Source organism: Triturus cristatus, chromosome 9 (genome assembly GCF_964204655.1).
Source record: "Triturus cristatus chromosome 9, aTriCri1.1, whole genome shotgun sequence".
In the NCBI taxonomy this organism is placed as follows: Eukaryota; Metazoa; Chordata; class Amphibia; order Caudata; family Salamandridae; genus Triturus; species Triturus cristatus.
The window spans coordinates 1,224,300,048-1,224,320,890 of record NC_140592.1 but is presented as its reverse complement, the minus strand read 5'-3'; the positions used below and the strand labels follow the sequence as shown (position 1 = coordinate 1,224,320,890).

The 20,843-nt window shown below is 45.6% G+C and overlaps 1 protein-coding gene across 1 annotated transcript in view; it reads right to left on the bottom strand.

Annotated features, from left to right (window-relative positions):
* Positions 1-20,843, bottom strand: part of PLEKHD1 (pleckstrin homology and coiled-coil domain containing D1) — a 223,691-nt gene that overhangs the window by 46,731 nt on the left and 156,117 nt on the right. The window contains exons 4-6 of the mRNA XM_085627306.1: positions 6,572-6,648; positions 4,310-4,401; positions 2,778-2,830 (exon numbers count right to left, since the gene is read on the bottom strand). Of these exons, the coding sequence (XP_085483432.1) occupies positions 2,778-2,830; positions 4,310-4,401; positions 6,572-6,648 (222 nt within the window). The remainder of the gene's footprint in view (positions 1-2,777; positions 2,831-4,309; positions 4,402-6,571; positions 6,649-20,843) is intronic.

The following is a 20,843-nucleotide window of genomic DNA, read 5'->3' as shown; positions in this document are numbered from 1 at the left end:
TGAAAAAGACGGAGCCTATTTGGAGGGACGGCTCTCTCCTCCAATGGCTGGCCTCCGTTTAGGAAGCCAGCCAATGGAGGAGAAGCAAAAAGAGAGGCGGGCTAAATAGCCACTCTAAGAAACATAAGATCTCCGGACTTCCGGTTCTGCCTGTGGCAGACCGGACGGTCCCTCGACCTAAACAAGACTTACCTTTAATGGCCTGCCGGCTGCTGCCTCTCCTCTGTCCTTTTCAATTTCCTGTCCCGGCCGGCAGCAGGAAGTGCCCAGTAACATAGGCTCCCCTGAGCCAATCACAACGCTGCAATGCAGCATTGTGATTGGTCTGAGCGCCGAGGATAAGCACACAGACCGTAACAGGGAGCCTGTGCATGTTTCTCACCAGGCTGTGCAATGCAGCCTGGTAGGAACATGCAAAGTGCGAATGAACTGTTTGGTCGGCCCAAGAGGGCGGGCCAAACAGTTCATGCGCACTGAGAGAGTGCACAGCACTCCTCCCCTGCTCTGGCCAGCCCTGCCCCACCACTGACTGCAATAGGGAAAATAAAATGATCATAACGATAGGTTATCATCATTTTATTTTTCCTATTAAGCAGTGGGGCGACATTCAACCACCTCAGCGGAAGAGCCGCCACTGCTGCACTCATGTGACACTTCACTCACCTGCCCCCCCTCACTGCTCACTCTGCAATCTCACTCAAACAAGCCCATCACTAATCATGCATGCATGCGTCCCACTCTGCACTTACATCCGCACCCAGATTCATATGGTCATCTCAGTCACCCTGCAGTCACTCCTCTTACCCTACTCTCACACTGTTGCGTCGCTCACCGTGCACTCATGTGACTCTTCACTCACCTGTCCCCCTCACTGCTCACTCTGCAATCTCACTCAAACAAGCCCATTAATAATTATGCATGCATGCGTCCCACTCTGCACTCACAATGCACTTGCGCTGCTCATCCTGTACCTCACCCTGCAGTCACACGAGCACACTACTCACCCTGCACTCCTGTGGCACTTCACTCACTTGTCCCCCTTACTGCTCACTCTGCAATCTCACTCAAACAAGCCCATCACTAACCATGCATGCATGCGTCCCACTCTGCACTTACATCCGCACCCAAATTCATATGGTCATCTCACTCACCCTGCAGTCACTCCTCTCGCCCTACTCTCACACTAATGCATCGGTCGCCGTGCACTCACATGGGCACTCCTGTCACCCACACAGTGCAGAGGGTTACTGTGCCTGCTACAAAGAACGTATACCATGCAGATCACTGAACTGAGTGTTAGTAAACTACGAGTAGCGCTATAAAAAAATGAAATGTTTGTCAGAAAGGTGCTATAGAGAGATGAGGTGCATTGTTGGTGAGTGGTAGTGAGGGAATTCATGGAAAAATGCATAGTGAAGGGCCGGTATTATCAGGTCCCTGCGGGTATTCCCCATTGCAGGGAGAAAACTCCGAGGAGGTGGAATCTGATGCAGCGATCAGAGATTCCAGACCCCAGCATCCAGAAAACCCGTAATAAGGGCCTGGGTGTGCCCCATGACTGGACCGGTGCTGTAAGAGGAGAACGGAATATGATCAGGGCGGGTTTACTATATGTTTAGCTAATAAATGTTCAAAGTTGCATCGCCGGAGCCCGCTGTATTTTAAAGTGTGATTCTTTTAATTGAAGAAGTGAAAAGAGGAACATGTGCTGAAATCGAACAGAAGCCATTGCACCCCAAGAAGTTACCCCGGCTCTAGAAGGAATTCGAGGAGCTCTTACTAGCCTGGGTGGAGCAGAACGTGACCATCATAGGTGGAGGGTTCCTGCTCCCCTCTGCTCAGAGGTTTGGCCTCTGTCGTTGGGGGGTGGAGAGCCACTCTGTGACTGGAAGAATTACGATGCATACTGTGTCTTACAGTGATAGCAAGAGGCTAGAAGGCAGCATGTTAGCGCTATATAAAGTTACATCAGATTGGTCGCACACTGCTACACCTACCAGTCGTGTTCCCCCAATGAAAATGGTCCGTGAAGGTCAGCGTCGGCGGATACACCTATGCTCAAGAGTGCGTGCAAGTATGCGTGGCGTGTGCCATCCCTGGACACGTGTTTCGAGGTAGTTGCCTCTCGTCAGCAGGGAGTAGGAAAATGAGAGTGGGGTTGCTGTGTAAGCTGCTAAAAACATAATCAGGTCTAATACCTCTCTTAGCGCGCAGGTGCGTAACCATGAGTCCGTCGACTCCACCGGCTCAAGGGAGCCTGAATATAAAGTTACATCAGATTGGTCGCACACTGCTACACCTACCAGTCGTGTTCCCCCAATGAAAATGGTCCGTGAAGGTCAGCGTCGGCGGATACACCTATGCTCAAGAGTGCGTGCAAGTATGCGTGGCGTGTGCCATCCCTGGACACGTGTTTCGAGGTAGTTGCCTCTCGTCAGCAGGGAGTAGGAAAATGAGAGTGGGGTTGCTGTGTAAGCTGCTAAAAACATAATCAGGTCTAATACCTCTCTTAGCGCGCAGTGTGCGGCCATTTATACCTAATATGTTAGCGCTATATGACGCCTAAGAAACTAACCGTCAGCAGCACAGTCAGTCCCCTGAGATGACCTTTCGACCAGGAAGCACATATACAATGTTTGACCTTGTGCTTCCTGGGTAGGCGTTGTGTCTGCCACAGGAAAGTCCTCTGAAGCCCATGTAAGATGGCGGTAAGGTGAGGGGGGCTGGCAGGGCGCATGCGGGGTAGAGGCCACCAAGTAAACCAAAGAGGAACTTACCTCTTTCTGCTCCCTCTGCAGGCACAGCTCCTCCGTCTCCTCCATCAGTTTGTCTGCAGTGCACGGGGCAGAGGAGAAGAGAGGAAAGTCATTTGAGGTTCTGTGGACACCCAATCAGCATGCAGAGCACTTCCCCCTCCCCCCCAAGCGTGTGTGCAAGCGACTGCTGGCCTGTGCCAGGGACCAGTGGCCTAGCAAGGGTGCCAAGGTCCTGGTACAAGAATGGAATGTGTCTGTCTCTCTGTCTGTACAATACAGCCACACTTGGGGGTCAGCTCTGGGCCCTGGTGCCACTGCACCAGTTGCACTATTGATAGCTACGCTCTTGCCACAGATAACTAAGGCACAACCTGACAGTGAATATACATGGAACAACACTCACTCAACCTGATGGGTTGTTTCGCACTTAATTGGCTCTCACAAGCCTGTGCACCACTTCTGGACTCAGGCAGGTGTTAGGTTGCGCACCAGCAGGAAGGCTCTCCATGTTCCTGGTCCGTTTGTGTTTCAAGTGATCTACTGTCCCAGTTCTAGGCTCACAGATGTCTAAAGGCGATCATGGTCTTTAGTGTTTACCAATGAGCAGGGCCGTTGCACAAGGGAAGCCGCTGGGGCTATGAGCCGAGGTCCTGCTCTTACCAGTGCACCATGCTGCAACTGCGGCCATTTAAACTTAACGCTCACACCCTCAGGGGGTCGAATTACCCCTGAATGAGGATCGCAAATTGTTCTATTTTATTCCCAGCTGGGGTTCACCACTATGTGAGCAGCTTCAGACTATACAGGATAAGCACTATCCCTATATCCTGACTGTTGGCAGACAAGAATATCCCTACATCGCCTAGTCCTGATGAAGTCCTATTATTAGCAGGAGGGGTTGAAACGTCTTCAACATAGTGACAGTGAACAAAGTACAGGAAGCCTGATTTTAGTACAGCCACGGGCATACATTGCCTATGGACTCATTCATATTTGAAGTTATTAGTTGTAAACACATAATCTACCTTTTCACTGTCTGTATTGTTTTGTGCTGTGGTTTCAGCTTTGCTCACTTGGGACACACTGCACTTCCTGTGTGTTTATATTTGTAACAACTATTACATGAATTGGTAAAGTATAAATCTCAAACTATAAGGAGTGATGGTCATATATTTTAATTGCAACACTAATTGTGAACATTAATTTTTGCTGATATCTTGACAGATATTAATGCTATCTACCTTACGTACAGTGAATCTAGATGGAATTCACGTACATCCTCAGTGGTGACAACGTTAGTAGCGCACTGACAGACCAGAACGCAACAGGTTAGCGCTTTATAAATCCGATAATATGTGTATGGTGCTCTCAGTTCACTGTCCTTTGTGAAAGAAACTCTGAGCTCAGCAAGTAATGGCACACTCGGTTGGTCCCCGGGGATTTAGGGGCAGAAGAAGGTGTATTCTGAACTCCTTGGGTGGAGGGAGGATTTACAATCGAGTGATGAGGCAAGTAACCAACTACAAATGAATGTATAGAAAAGTGTGTAACACCTAGATACTCCTGCTTTTCCTTCGCCAGTTGCAGTCCCTGGGCCTCCAGGCTTTCGATCATGGCTTCTCCCAGCTGGGCATTTTGCCAGGTCCTGAAAGGAAGACAGCAGGAACAGTTACTTTCATGGTGATATGGGATGCTTTAGTCCTCTTTCTACCTCCATCACACTGACGCATGGAATTAGGCTGCAGCTTCAACATGTGAACGTGGGGTCCCTCTCCCCCACTTTCTTCTCTGTGCGTGTGCTCTCACGAGTGCCCCTCTTACCCATGCAGTTTCAGCAGGTTTTGGCCAAGCAGGAATATGATGAATGTGCAGTAAATGTAAGGGAGTGTGGCTGGCCCTGTGGTGTTCGGGAAGGAGAACCGATACAAGGTACCAGAAGCACCACAACAATGATTTCCCATTCCTCTTTCATCTTTAATTTCACGCAGCTGGTGGGACACATCTCTCAACCCAAACCCTCTGTAGCAAGGAGGCAGCACGTGGCAATCGTGAGCTGGGGACATGCTCTTCCGGGAAGGGCATTACGTTTGTCAGGAACTCTAGGGGCACTGGCAGACATAGAAAGAGGAAAAGCCTCTTGCCCTTGTTTTTGTGCAGGAAGGTCTCCCATCCTGCACAAAAACAATGCTGTGAACAACAGAGGCACGCTTGCACCGTGGTGCCAGGATGCCTGCGTTGGTGCTAGGCTGCCAAAACAGCACTGGCACAAAGGAAAAGGACAGAAATGCGCCATATTGGATAAATAAGACAATTTCCTGCCCTTTCCCTGTGACGCAGGGCAGTGCAGTAAGGCAACTTGCTGCCCTGCCCAGTGCCACAAAACTCGTAAATATGGCCCTAAGTGTCTGATGCACTCTGGGTCACCACTGACCCTGGTTCGTGAGCACCAAGGTGGGATCCTGTTGTTCGCCACCGAGGGTAGGACCTTCTCTAGACATTGGTCAACAGTCATGCCAGACAGCTGCATGTTTTCCACCTAGGAACTCCAGACAAAGTATGTATTGTGATGTCCCCTAGGTGGCGAAAGAGGGACTGACCACACAACAGCTCATATGTTACAATGCTACCTCTCTACTCCCTCTTCTACTGTGCTACAGTAGGCACAGTAGGTTTAAAAAGCTTATGGAGTAGTACCTTTGAATTTGAACCAGTGTCAAGAAAGCTTCCCAGTGTACAGAGTAGGTGCTGCCAGTGGCGTCTCTGGTAGTGAATTTTAGAGGGGCACCACACACGGGGCTACAGATAAAAAGGTGTGGGCCACATACAAAGGATAAAAGGATATATATATATATATATACACACACACACACGTTACACCAAAGTTTTTCCACGGCACTGTGAAGAAGAGAGGTCTGGACAGGTAATTCCTTTTCCAGCATTTTATTACACCACCATTTGTGCAGAGAACATGGATGGTCTACGCGTCTGGGTGCTATGCCTTCAACTGGACATATATATATATACACACACACATAAATATATATACACACATATATATACACACACACATACACATATACATACATATATCATATATATGTATATACATCTATATGTATATATTTATATAGACACACACACACATATGACGTCTGGAGAGAGATCGCATTTGCAAAAATATGTACTTTGCATAGGTGAGAGACTGGCAACCCACATGGGCATTATTCAGAACCACCATTCCCAGAATGCTTTGCACTTGTAGAAATACTCGCCTGAGGACAATAAATCTTTGTGTATTTAATGGTGGTTTTCAAATGCACAGTCTTTCTACGTATGCAGCCTTTGAGAAAGGAAGTTGATCTTCTGAAACACGTCAGGCATCTGTTTGCTGTGTGGTGCGATGCTCCAGTAACTGCACCCTGTGGAATTTTAATCTGTTGGAAGAGTGTGCTTCGCCTAGGCCCATAGGAATGAATTGGAAGCAATTCTTTATTTGCGAATCGCAATTTGCGAGTCCCACATAAGGAAATTGTATGAATCGCAATTTCTTTTGCGATTCCTACATGCATAAGCATTTGCGATTCCTAAATTGCGATTTCTTAAAAATCGCAATTTAGGAATCGCAAATGCACAGTTTGATGCATGTGGCCTTAAGTTCTTACCTCTAACACTTCAACCTTACTCCTAAACCCTTGCACTTGAGTGGTCTTTGTTGACATGTTTCGGCGCACATTCAGATTGATATTAGGGAGCTTGATTGGACTTTCTGGAAAATGAAACAAAACAGCTTGATAAGACATCCCATCAATCCTTACACTTTTCCGGATTCGTGCAACATCTCCAACCATTGGGTCTGCTCGTACTCAGACTCGGCTCCCAGCACAATGTTACCCTGCGAACAAGAGAAATCAGAGCCATTAGGGGTTGAGATAGTGGTTTCAAAGCACGCAACCACTGGTTCACTGCATTAAGAATACATGGTCTTCTCCAGTGTAGGGACATTTTCAAGGGATATTTAATGAATATCATTTACTTTACATATATCTTTGTTAATGTTTTTTGTGTATCTGATTACTGATCATGATATGTGATTCTTCATTGACTGGTGTTTTTTAATTTTTTTATTTGTGGGAATAAATGTACATTTTGGATCTGTTTATTGATCATGTTATATGAGTTTTCACTGATTGGTGTCTTATTTTTTATACCACTTACAGCCCTGACGAAGCGGTTACTTTGTGAAACACCTGCTGGCTGTTTACTCTTTCTTATGTAAAATTCTTTTCAAGATTGAAGTAAATGATATTTGGAATCTTTCCACTAATGAATGTATTTGAGATATATCAATACTCTTGGATTTTGGAAAAAATAAACTAACTTTTTTAATCCAAATGTTATGACTGGTGTATTTACTTTGTAAAAAAAACACACTGTGATTAAACTCCTGAAAATGGATTATGGGCCTTATTTACGCTTTGTAGGATGGTTCTTTTATCAGGGTGACAAAAGAGATTACCTCTATCCTCTCAATGGATAACCGTCCACTAAATCTAGAGATGACCAAGAGCCCAGCGATCATCTCCGTGCCTTGAAAGGAACCATTGTCGTGCGGCTCTGTTCACAGTACAAAAGGTTTGATGGACGTCCACCATCGATCTTGAATGGATGTCCACCATCGATTTTGAATGGACGTCCACCATCGATTTTGAATGGACGTCCACCATCGATTTTGAATGGACGTCCACCGAACTCTTGTGCTTTTTTTGGTTTTCAGAAACACACCCTCGAAGTGAGAGTGTGTTTCTGGAAAACACAAAAAAGGACATTACATCCTCCCTACATAGGGTGGGTGGTGTAATTTCCTCTATCCGACATCCCTTTTCCATTAGGCCGTCGGAGGAAGGTTTCCATTGATGGAAGTAATGGGGGCTTCGCCACCATAAAGATTGAGTCCACCCATCTCTAAAGGAGGGAGTCTGATTGAGAGTTTGACAAACAGGGTACTCCATCTAGTTTGCATAGTTTTTGTAGAGAACCTTTTTTACCTGGATAGACTCCATTAGGATGTGTACGTCTTTGTTGCCTGCCGCAACTTGTACATACCTCTGTGAATGGAGCACCCATGGCAGAGATCATTGCAAAACTGGTATGTCACCGGTTGAAATCTTAACAAGGAGAACTCATTTCATTCTTCTGCTGTCACTAAGATTAGTACTACTGAGCGGGCTAATAGTGCAACCTTATATCTACCCACCATGACACAATTAGTGTCATGTTATGTATAAAATACAAGGCCAACATTATTTTTATTTTGTAAATACTAACTCAAGGGAAGCCAAGGGAAGTTAGTGTTGCTGGAGGGGCTGTTGAGGAAGAAGGGGAGAAAGCACCACACACTCAGGGAGATACTCAGGGGTGCTGCAACACTGAAGACCGAATTTCTACAGAAACTCTTTTCAACATCTTCAATCACAATAACAAATATAACCAATTTATAATTACTGGTTGCTTCTATAGCGCTTTATCACCTACTGTGAGCCCCGAAGCCCCTAAACTAGACCTTGGTAGAGGAGATGGTCGTCTCCCTCACCCGAATTAGCTCCACCCTTCTCCCAACCTCAAATTAAAAGGGGAGGTGGAGGTGGGGAAACCCAGAAACAAACGGTGGCATCCCTGCCCCCACCACTGCCGTACGCCTGTCAAACCACTGCATGTAGTAATGGGGTTGCAGTATTTACTCCTACCTTGTAGTGCATGCGCTGCACCGCACGGGTAATCCTATGGGTCAACCGGAGTCTGGGCACCCCCTTCGACAGGCAACCAGGCAGAAGTGGTGCATCTGCATGGCAGTGGTGCACTGCACAGAGGTCATGCTCTTGCCACAGCCCATCTGTGGTTCACTTATCACCAGCGGCAGGGGCCCGGCACTGATGGGTGCTGTTGGGGATTGGGAATGGATTGTGGTCCAATGAGACCCTTAGTGATGCAATAGGTATTTGATCATAAATGCCCCTAGAAATCTATGAGGCATCTCTCATTAGCCTCTGTAGACCCCTAAAAAATGAAGACAGTTGTACAAATCATAACCTGCAGTGCAAAGTTAAAACATTTCCTGCGAGCCACATATTTAGAGATTTCTAATGCAATTTTTAGTGATGGGTATGCATCTATTTCTGTTACATTATGGGGAGGTGATTTATTTATATTATGGGCAGACATCTTTTTATATTATGTGTAGATATATGTGGGAACATTTTCCAGAGTTCCAGGGCAGTCAGGGGTTACTGGGATCAGATTGTGACAATATGAGCCCTTGACTGTTGGTGTGGTGATGTTTACCCTTACTATTGAGCATACAATTGACCAGAGAGCACCTCCTTTACCACTTGATCCTCAGAGTAATATATCCAAGCAGTGAAAGGCTTACTCAGGAGGTGCTGTGGGTTTATAGACTCAGAACTCAATAAACTATTGAATAATAGTCTTTATCGAAGTCCCAGGTTTTTGGTCTTGCACTTGGCATGGGGAGTTTTAGGATGTTAGTCCAACCCTGGAGTAAAAGTGTTTCTCAGATGCCAGAGACGCCCCATATTCTAGTAGCAAAATCATGGTACCCTGGCTTGCAGTTTCTGCTCCATCTAAATACCAAAGTTACAGACAGTAATTGTGTATTCCATCAGTCAGCTGTGACACCAGTTCTAAGCAGCTCATGCCTTTTGCTTATTCCGTTCAGCGATGGTCTTTGTTGTCAGGTAAGAGGAGGAGGTTGAGATGAAGTTGGAAGTCTCCTTTCAGACCCAAAAGAAGGGTGCATAAGAGAGAGAGATTATCCCACTTACCTACCTGTTATCCTGAGGGTGTTTCCCTTCCAGTGAACAATGGGGCAGTAGAGGGCAAGGGAAGGTCCTTAAGATTTAAAGGAATCCTCTGTCTTGTTTCCTTCACACCCTAAATTCTAAACCACATCTGGGGCTCTCTCCACCCTCCATATTAAGTACCACTGTCATGTAAAACAAACAAAAGAATTCCACGGTGGCCATTGCTTCCTGTGTCATGCACAATCCACACACATCCATCACACACAGACAGCGTGCACATGTAAAATCCATGCCCCCCATAGATGGGTGAAAGATGTGAGAACAAGGAACTGGCAGAGCTACTTAGAAAGGTGGGAGAGGCCAGCAAACGTGACTGGTGAAGACAGGTGAAAAGGTCTTGTCTTTTGTACTACTATTGTATTAGTGTCATCACCACTGTCAGTCAGTGGGGTAACGAAACTTGAGGGAGACCCCTTGCAAAGTACAGGGAGGGGCCACCTCCACGCTCCGGACGCAGTCAGGAGCTCTCAGGCCAAGGGCACGCCAGTCATGCACAGTGCCAGGAGGGCCCCTGGAGCTCGGGGCTCCCCCGCACTGCAGAGGCTACAGGGGCTAATGTTACGCCACTGCTGTCAGTTGTAGGAGAGTAGGATCTGCTTCACATGGTTACTCCCACTTTTTGCTGCTGTAACACTGTTTTTCGACTTTAGTCTGGCTGGGGCCCTGCTATTCAGGACCCCAGCCTAGCTGCTTCCTGTCTAGATTGATTCCATGTACCTTAGGTACATCACAGATTGGATACTGAGGTGCCCTTATAAGTCCCTAGTATATGGTATACTATGTACCTAGGGCATAGGTACCCCAGAGGCCTACCAGGGGCTGAAGCATTTATGATGCCACCCCTGGAAAGCCCTCCAAAATGACACCACAGGTCTGCTACTGCAGCCTGGGCAAGGTGGTGCATGCACCCCATACTGAGATATAGGTTCACTATATCTCACCTATCACTGCACATAGAAACCTATCAGTCACCCCTATGGCAGGCCTTATCAGTCCTGAAGGCAGGGTGCTTGGTTATATGTGAGAGGGTGCCCAGGCATGAGCTGAGCCCCTCTGCAGCTTTCAGAATCTATCCTCCGGGGTTGTCAGTAGTGCAGCCTGACCTTAAACTCTTAAGTGCATTATATCTAAAACGGTTAATGCTAACTTTGGACTGACTGCATGGAAACTTGTCGTGTTTGGTGTCAAACACCTTGGAATCATACCCCCACATCAATTCCTTATGTGAGAATATGATCCCCCCTTCTAGAGGGAGAGAAATGGCAGCACCGGTATACCCGGTACCAACTTAACAGAGCCCTGGCATCACAAAATGGATGCTACAGATACGGGTCTGGCCTCCTGCTGCTGACCAAAACTCCGGCAGGGGAGTCCTGAACAATAGGTTTCCTGTCACAGGGAGGTGTAACCACCTCCCAGACAGGCTGATGTGTATTGGGGGTGGGTGGGAGCACTCTCAGAGTGCTTTGAAGTCCTGCACTGGGGGCACATTTGGTGTCCCTGTGCATAGGCCAGCTCAAACCGGTTAAGGGGCTTCCAGCCTCTGCTCTGGTGTGAAACTGGACAAAGGAAATGGATGTAGGCACCCTTCTTTCCAACTCCCATAGGTAGGTCCCCAGAGCTAGTCCAACCCCTTCCTTAGGTATAAGTAAGGAACCCCTGGCAACAGGACTTTAGATATCCCTGGACGAAACTCTGCAACTGAATCCTGGAACTACGACTCTCTACTCAAGACTAGAGGACAGAAGAAATCTCCCTTGGGGTCAAGGAGTGACTCCCCTGCTTGGCAGGCACCAACGAAGCAATTGCTGGTCTGCATCTCTGAAGCTCCCGCCGGACGCTGACAACTTTTCAACACAGGAAGAGGATTTCCAGACCTCTCAGAGGCCGACCCGAGTTCCCACCGAAACTGAAACCCGCAGCCCTCGTGAGTAACGTGGAACCGGAACTCCTGGTCACTGTGCACTTTCGCAAGTGCATTGACTTCTTGATGTTTCTTAAAGTCGTGCTTGGGATTACTTGTAGCCCCCACCTCGAGAAGAGAATCCACCAAAGATTGTTGGCCTAGTCACCCCGAGTGATCCGTGGGCCGCCATTTTGTGATTCCTCTTGAGGTCCCTTTGTGATCCCCGGTCCGTCGACTGGTGGGTCCCTGTGAAGGCAACTTTGATTTTCCTTGGGCTTTTCTGGTTGCTCCAGAGGGGCCCTGACTCCCTACCAAGTGGTGAGTCCCTCAGACCTTGCTGGTCTGCACCGAAGCATCTTTCTCTTTTCTGAGTGGGTTGCTGTTGCCAAGGCTTGTTGTGTCCAATCCAGGCACCGATGCTGCAGCACTCGACATCCTTTGTGGGACAGATTGAATCCAGCTCCAGGTTGTCCTCGACGCCTCCGGATCCTCGTGGCTGAAGAGTCAAGCTTCACCTTCTTCACCTGAAATAACCCGACATCGGTGGGCATTCGCCTATCGTGCTCCTGGTGACTGGCTAGTGACCCAGACTCTGTCCCCTCTGCTTTCAGGTTCTTCTCAACTTTGATCCAGGCTTGGATCTCTTCAGACACTCCACATCTTCCCGGCAGCAGCACTTCTTTGCCAGCTCACATTGAAAACGACGACGCGACCCAACACCATTTGACACCTATGCACCCGGCTTCCCTGGGTGAGGTAACTCCAGTACTCCAGTGTTCCCGTGGGTGTTGACCCTAGAACTTCCTAAGTCCAAAAGGGTTTGGTCCTAGCTCATCTCTAAGTGTCCCTAATCTTTAAAAATCTAACCATGACTTTCCCCATAGAAGCTAACAGGAGCTCGCGGCTGTGTTCTCTCACTGCACACGGCCCCCGTGGGTCCCCTGTGTCACTACCTTGGGTGGTACCTTGGGATCCCAGCGATTTTACAGGCTCTAGGCCTTGTGTCTAGTTAAGTCGTGGTTCTTATACCACTATTTTAGTATATGGTTTGGCTCGCCCCTAGGGCCTGACGTGTATTTGTGCTATTGTACTGTAATATTTGAAGTGTAACTTATGTGTTAAAGAGACTAGTAGGGTGTGTTTAGAAATAAATACATATATTTTATATATATATATACACCTGGTGTGGTTTCCTTTCATTTAGCCATTCAAGAGATTATAGACTGGTAAAACAAGCTGCTTTACATTCCTTCAAGACTTAGCCTGAAGGCTGCTCTCCATAGCTACCACTAGGATAACTTTCAATAAAGGTTGTCTTTAACCTATCATCAATAAGGGGTTGTTTGGACTGGTCCAAGGTGCCCACTATAAGTAGTGGACAGCATATACCAGGCCAACTTCTCACATCAGTCATCCACAGTCTTGGGGGCCTCCTGTACCGCGGGGGCTATGGGGGCTAAAGTTGGGCCATTGCTGTCAGTCATCCACAGTCCAGTAAGATGACAGTAGTCACGCTTGATAAGGAAGGTGCACTTGATGTGCCATTGCAGACAACAGAGTCTCACTCTGGGGCAAGTCCCATGTCACAAAAAAGCATTTAGTGCACACGCATGACTGTCATGTGTGCTGAGACGGGTGGTCAAAACCTACAGAGCTTGCTATGATTAACTCATTCAGGGGCACAGGCTGTCCAGAGTCATGCAGGGCCCTCTTCTCAGTCCAAAAGATTTCTTTATTGAATTGTGGGCAGATGCCTTTCATACTACTCTCGGTAGATGTTTTTCTAATATTGTGGGTAAATGTCATTTATTTGACAGTTAGAGGACTTTTCTTTCTTATGAGTAGATCGCCTCATATAATGGATAGATGTCTTCTCAGATTAAGAGTAGATGTATTTCTTATAGTATGGTAAGATATCTTCTTGGAACGTGGATAGATGACTTTCCTACATTAAGGTTAGATATCTTTTTTATACACTGGATACATGGATTTCTTATATATCTATTTCACACATTAGAGGCAGATGTCTTTCCTATATTGTGGTCAGATGTATTTACTATACTATGGGTGATGAGTTTCTTAGATTATGAATAGATGGCTTTCCTATATTGTGGGTAGGGAAATATAATTTATTAAGGTTAGATGTTTTTCTTATATGTATGGTAGATTAATTCTTGAAGAATTACCTTTCCACATTGTGGGCAGATGTCTTTCTTATATTAAGGGTATGTTTTTCTTACAATATAGGAAGCTGCTGGCTTTCTTATGGGTATTTTAAGTATGTATTTTACTCTTTAGGTGGGGGGCACTTATAAAGCATGAACCTAGCCACAAGAGAGTTCTGTGCATGGCAATAGGGTACATGGCAAACATGCGACTAATGCAAGGTGTTCATTATTTGACCTGAGAACAATAAGTGTGTACAAATACAGACATGCGCAGCAACAAAGTGAAGAAGATGGTAATGGAGGCAGTTTAGAATGGTAGAATATTGTGAAGAGGTGAGGTTTGAGATCTTTCCTGACTTGCACCAACAGGTTAGTAGGTCTGAGTTGCAAAGGGAAGTTGTTCCAGAGTCTTGATCACTACAAGGAGAAACGCTGACGGCATAGATTTTGGATTTTGAGCCTTACCAGGGATGGGCTTCTAGTAGTTTGAGCAACACCAGACACCTTGATGTCTAACCACAATGGCAAATGTATACATGAGTAAATCTACATGTGTAAATTTACTTTTACACTTTTGAGTAACTTCTCTGCTTTGGACTATTCAGTATTTGCAAGTGTAAAGTAAGTCAGAAGTGTGGACTTTAATTCCTCCACACCCTGAATCATGGAGTTGAGCCACATTCACAAGAATAGAAGTAATTGCAGCAAAAAAGGACCAATAGCAGGTCCAGCACCACACCTGGCCAACCCCCAATACTGCAACACCCTCCCCCAAGTTTGCCATCAACTTGAAATTATTCATTCCTCAATTGTAACGTCAAAGTTCTTTTCCAATCATCCCTGCTCATTAATAATGTGTCGTAAACTTTGGAAACTATCCTTTGTGTATTTTCCACACCATAAATGCTTGCGAATGAGAAGTGAGCGAGAATGGGTATATACTCACTAATCTTTAATTGTGTGAATACATTTTTCAGTTGCAAATGATGTAAATACGCCAGCTTATTGTATCAGAATAATGTTAATTCTTCAAAACATTTTAGATGCCCAAAAGTATTATTGACAACCCTCAATCACGGCAATGTATCTTTCAACGTTGAATTCATCATAATCTTATGTGCTGAAAAATTAGATACTCCTAATATTTCTGCACTGCTCATAAATCTTGGTATTTTAAGCACTAATACATCCCACCACACACATCTTTGATATTGTTTTAATTTTAAAGTAAAAAAAAAACTTAGGGTTGTTATATTCAGTTTGATGAGCTCTGTAAGTTATAGGTTATATGATGTCCACTAAGCATTGGAATGAATTGACCCAATCCTGCTTCATCTAAATTCCTTCTTGGCTTTTTATGGGTGTTTTAGGCACATTATCTCCCACATTATCCCCACAATCTGCCTGATTAATGTTCTATGCCATGATCTCAGTTTTATTGACATTTAACTTATAGCCCAAATGATAAACCAATCTTCCCAAAAGTAGCAAATAGGATATGATACAGAGTGAGAATCTCTACAAAACACCATAGTATAATTTGAATGGAAATAAACCTTCTCTACTGCAGTACCCAATGCCCTTTGATGACAGACGTCATACGGAGAGTGGTAGTAGTGGGGACAAAGGACATCCTGGGATATTACCAGACCTTGGGGCATATGTATCAAAGGATTTTGTATTCGCAAACGCTGCGAATCGCAAAAAAACAGTGTTTGCGAATACAAAATCGCAAAAGGAGATGTATGAGGCATTTCAAACTCGCAATCTTAAGGAATCGCTAAATTAGCGATTTCTTAAGTTTGCGTAAGCATTTAAGAAATCGCAAATCGCGATTTCTTAAATGCAATGTAACACGCACCCAAGTTGTGCGATTTCTCCTTAAGAAATCGCAAATTACCACCAACTTCAAGTTGGTGGTAAGTTGCGATTTCTTTGAAATATGCACTTTTTTGCATATTTCAAAGTGCCATGTGGTGCACATACATGCCCTTAGGGCATGTATGTGCGCCATATGTGCACACATGCTGATTTCAGGGGTGCATCAGGGTGTCATCATGACACCCTTGCACCTTTGAAATATTCTCAATTTGCGATTAGCAAATAGCGATTCGCAAATTGAGAAGGACTTCCCATTCATTGCTATGGGCCTCCTGTCCATAGGAATGAATGGGAAGGTATTCCTTAATTGCGATTTCAGCAATTTGCTAATCGCAATTAAGGAATTTTAAGAAATCGCAAAATTTGTGCGATTTTTTTAAATACATCCCGTTTTGCAATTCTCAAATAGCGATTCTCAAAAAATCACTATTTGAGAATCGCAAATGGAGATGATGATACATATGCCCCTTAATCACAATTGATTTGCTAATGGGTCCATTTAGAGTAATACGAACACAAGATGCTTGAGATAAAGGGTTTACAGCTTTTACAAACTGGGACAGGTAACCATAATGCATCACCGCATACCACAAACATGACCTCGGCTCATGACCAAAAGCGTGTTCTGCGTGTATTAAAAGTGCTCTTAGAGAAGTTGACTTGGCAATTGCATAATCAATACAGGCCCAGAATTCAGAGATATTCTGATTAATATTTGGGCCTTGGTTAATCACTTGTTGGTTGACATGTATCAATCTTGTATGTGATTTACTAGAACTTTAAAATAAACTTTATAATCACTACTTAGCATAGATAGTATGGGTAGGAAGAACACTTAGTTGAATATTTCTAAGGTTTGCAAAAGAGTGAAAAAAAGGCTTTTTTCCCCAGGATCCAGAAGATATGTTTGCCTGAAACACTCTTGACGTACAAGGCAGAACGGATCAGAAGTTAGTTCTAATAGGAGCTTCTAAATTTCTCTGGGAAGCTGTTCCAATCCAGCTGCTAGCCTGGTTTGAATCTCGCCTGTCAATAATCTCTGCTTTGGCAACTGGCTTTGGCTTATTTACAATACTAATCGATGATGGATGTTTTATCGGAATCTGATTAGAAAGGGCCTCAGCTGTCTGTTTTTTCGGCTTTGACAGTTTCAGAATGCACTGATGTAGTATGTTTGAGAGGTTTGCATTATCTGATTCAAAGTATAAAACATTTCTCTTCTAGTAAATATGAGTTGCTTGATTTTTACTCCTTTTGCTTTGGTCTGCCAGGCCCAATATCCTCGTGCTCTTTCCAATAAACTCATATAGTGTTTTTTACTGCAAGATAATCTTAAAGAGAGCCTTTTGATATCTGTGCTCAATTTGAGCCAGTGGTTTCCAGTGCTCGGCACCCGCACTAAGTCGTCAACACCGGCTCTTATAGCCCAAACTCGATCCAAAGGTATTGAAGCGCTTTTCATGAGCACCAGTTATGGACACATTCATTTTTGTAGACAAGCGGAGATTAAGTTATTTTATCCTGAATCACAGGATGTTGAGCCCACGCTGAGACTCAAATCTGGGTCCCCAGATCCAAAGTCGTCAGTGCTGCCTGTTACGCTACATCCTCCCCACTTTCATTGTTAGTGGTTAGCTCTTATAGATGGCGCCTATAGGAGCAAAGGGCTTGTACAAGCTGCCTCCTGACGAGTGCACCAGCACTTATTTTTTCACAAATTAACCATTAGATATGACCAGTCTTTAAAAGGTGTTTGTGCTTCCTATAGCTTTGCCAGATAATGTTTGTGTAGTTCTGGGTCCGCTTCTTTCTCTAAGAGAGTTTTCTGCCTTGGCATAATATTTTATATTTCATCTGGTATACGTTGCTCTTGCTTATTTATTTTGCTAGAGTACTGGGCAGTGGCGGCCACCACAAACAAAAAGTGGCGAGGTGGGTGGAGGAGCTGTGGAGGGAGCGGGGGAGGTTAATAATAATAACTTTTTTAACTGAACTTACCTGGAGCTGCTGGCTGCCTCCCGTGTCGTGCCTCACTGTTCTTTTTCCTGCTTCCTTGTCCCAGCAGGCAATGGGGCAGCATCACAGACTCCCCGTGCAATCCCTGCGCTGCTCTTCTGCCATGAGAGCTGCGCAGGGATTGGCCCGAGCGGGCTGATTTGATGCTGTGCTCAGGACAGGGAGTCTGGGCTGTTTCTCCGACCCAGCTGTTCAATACACCCTGCTTCGAGAAACCTAAGTGCGCATGTGTGTTTGGCCGGCCAAAGACGGCCAGTCAAATGCACATGTGCACTTAGAAGTGCACAAACCAGTCTTCCTTCAGCCTCGGCCCTGTCCCTCCCTACGCACGCTGGCTCAGCAAGCAGGTGCAAAATAAAACAATGATAGAAAATCATTTTATTTTTCACCTGCGGGCTCCGAGCCAGTGGGGCGATGCTCCTCCGCCATTGCAGAGGAGCCGCCCCTGATACTTGATTATAGTCCCCTTCAAATACATCTTTTGTAAGTCCTTTACTTAAAAGACGTGGATGGAGCCTAGTTATTAAAAAAATTCCAGTGACTCATCTTTAATATTGGTCACAAATTCCTGACCTTTGAAAAAAAACTTGGTTAACACACCAATTGCGTTCAAGTCTTTTGTTGCTCAGGTCAGTTAAATATAACTTTGACAAACCAGTATCACAGCCCTAAATGTGGATCCAAGAAGTTAGTCGTTGTGTCTTTATTTCTCAAGAAGTAGTCAGTTCTAGAAAATGATTTATGTATTTTGGGGTGGCGGGCGAGTTTGAGATTATGTGGGTCATGCCTCTAAATATCCTGCAATTCTCAATGGGATATTAGTTTCCAGATACTAGGTCTCAATAGCTTGGGTAAAGTCCTTCTTTTTTGACCTTCTATCTACTCGGCCATGAGTTGAGTTCCAATCTTCCCCAATCACATAAGGCTGTCTTCCCCAATCACATGACAGAAAACGTCACCATTCACGCAAGCAAAATTCCCATGCAGGTATTTTTACAGCAAAGGAACTCACATCCCAATTAGTCGGATTAGTCAGATCAGATAGACGACTACAATTAGAGATACAGCCACTTGGATATATAAGAACTCTAAGAGACCTATCATTAATTTGAAAGGGGAGATCTACCACCAGTGGGAGGGTGCAACTTTAAATGGTAACAACTAGATTTTCATGGTAGAAAATACATATTAAACGATCATGTGTTATTCATGAACGTTATCAACCGAGACTTAGGGCCACATTCATCTAAAAGTAACGCAGCACAGCAGAAGACAACTTGCAGCGTTGCCTTGCGTTACAGGGAGAGGGCAGGAATGCGCCATAATTAACACAATACAGCGTATTGCAGCCTTTTCCCAGCACTGTCACACAATGGGCAGCCTAGCGCCAAAGCAGACACCCTTGCATGAAGGATTGACTTTGTGCAGGAAGGGGTACATGCCTGCACAAAAACAATCCACTGAGGCATTTTCCTCTACCTATGTGTGCTCAATAGAGGCCCGTCCCCTGCCAAAGTGGGGGGCGGTGGCGGGCCGGAGGAGGGAGGAGGGCGGTGGGGATGAGGGGGGAGGGAGGTGGGGAGGGTTTGGGTACAAAAATAAATAAATAATAAACTTACCTTAACGCCACCGCAGTCTCCCACCGTATCGCGCACTTCCTGCTTCTGGCCCTGGGCATAGGCTCCCGCCTGCCCTGCAGCCAATCCTGAAGCTGCTCTCACATGAAAGCAGCTTCAGGATTGGCCTGAGCACCAGCAACTTGCGCTCCCAGGCAAACTGGGTGCCTGTGCCTCCTCTCTCCAGCCCCAGCAATGCAGCTGAGGCTGGAGAGAGCTTCACTGCGTATGAGGGGTTTGATCGGCTCAAACACCTCATGCACAGTGAGGGGAGTGCCCTCCACTCCCCCACCAGCATTTTCATCCCCTTCACCCACCTCCAAGGCCTGTCAGAGTCGGGAGGCTGGGTCCAGGGGATTAAAATAAAACAATAATAAAATGGGTTTAAAACCTGTTTTATTCTTTTATTTGCTGGTGGTGGCGCTCCTCCGCTCTAATGGAATGACTACCGCTGCGTGTGCTGTAGAATGCAGCACACACAGAAAGAGGTAAGTAGGAGAAATAAAGATATTTCTCCTCTATACACATTACCTGGGAAGACATAGCAGTATGGGTCATTCCCAGGTCTGCCAATAATGGTAAATCTGGGGATGCATCAAATTCTATAGGTGTTGCGTGGGAACACTCACTCACCGCCCATGGAACTCATTCCTGGGACAAAGTAACACAACACAGAGCTTTGTGCTGCGTTGCGTATCGCCTGATTTATGAAACCACTTAGGGTCATGCAAAGTGGCCTTTTGGGGTTGCATTGCACATGAAACACGTTGCGTGGTGCAAAAGCAACACAACCCCTTGATAGATAGGGCCCTTAGTGATCAGCATGTATCAATCAGGTTTGTGTGTTGTGTTGTCAATGACATTTCAACCTCTGTATATGGGGGTCTCATCAGGATTGAGGAGGTGAGGGAAACCTAAATAAAATGAGAAGATGGTTGGGGCTCATCGTATAATGAAAAAAATATCCAAGGGTAGACTTGGTAAGGGGGTACGTACGTTTATCCGAAAATGTAACTGGCCATTCATCTGCGAAGGAAGGGGTATATTCTCACCTGGATTAAAAAAAGGGGTAGCCAAGGTCCACCAGTTAAGTGCCCACCATATTGGTAAAAATATTTGTAAACCACAGCCGGTTTAGGCATGAATTATAAAAACCCATTGCTTTAAACACCTGGTCAAGGTGGGAGAAGACCCGCCCACTGTAAGAGCAAGTGGCGTATGCAAGGAGCTTTCCTAGGAGCGATGTGGTAAATTATACTGGAGGGAGATTGGCCTCGTAATTGCACTCAATGTTTCATAGTCCCTTGCTCCAGATACATCTAAAGGGAGAAGCCATGCCCACGCCTACAGCACACGTTGTCCGTGGCCACTGGATGAATTAAGCATACCCGCATTCAGTTCCCAGTAACACAGCAAGTTGATGCTGCGTACCGGTGTTTGACTCTTAAATACAATAAAACACCAGAAGATTTCCTTGCAGTAGAAGCACTCCAGTTTCGGTCCTGGTCACGTGACAAATCACATGACTGAGTAAGCCACTCTTCGTTCATAAGAAAGTAGAACGAACAGACCTCAATAACATGCAGGGGCACAGGGGAGGCTTCGAAAGCGAGCAGACGTTT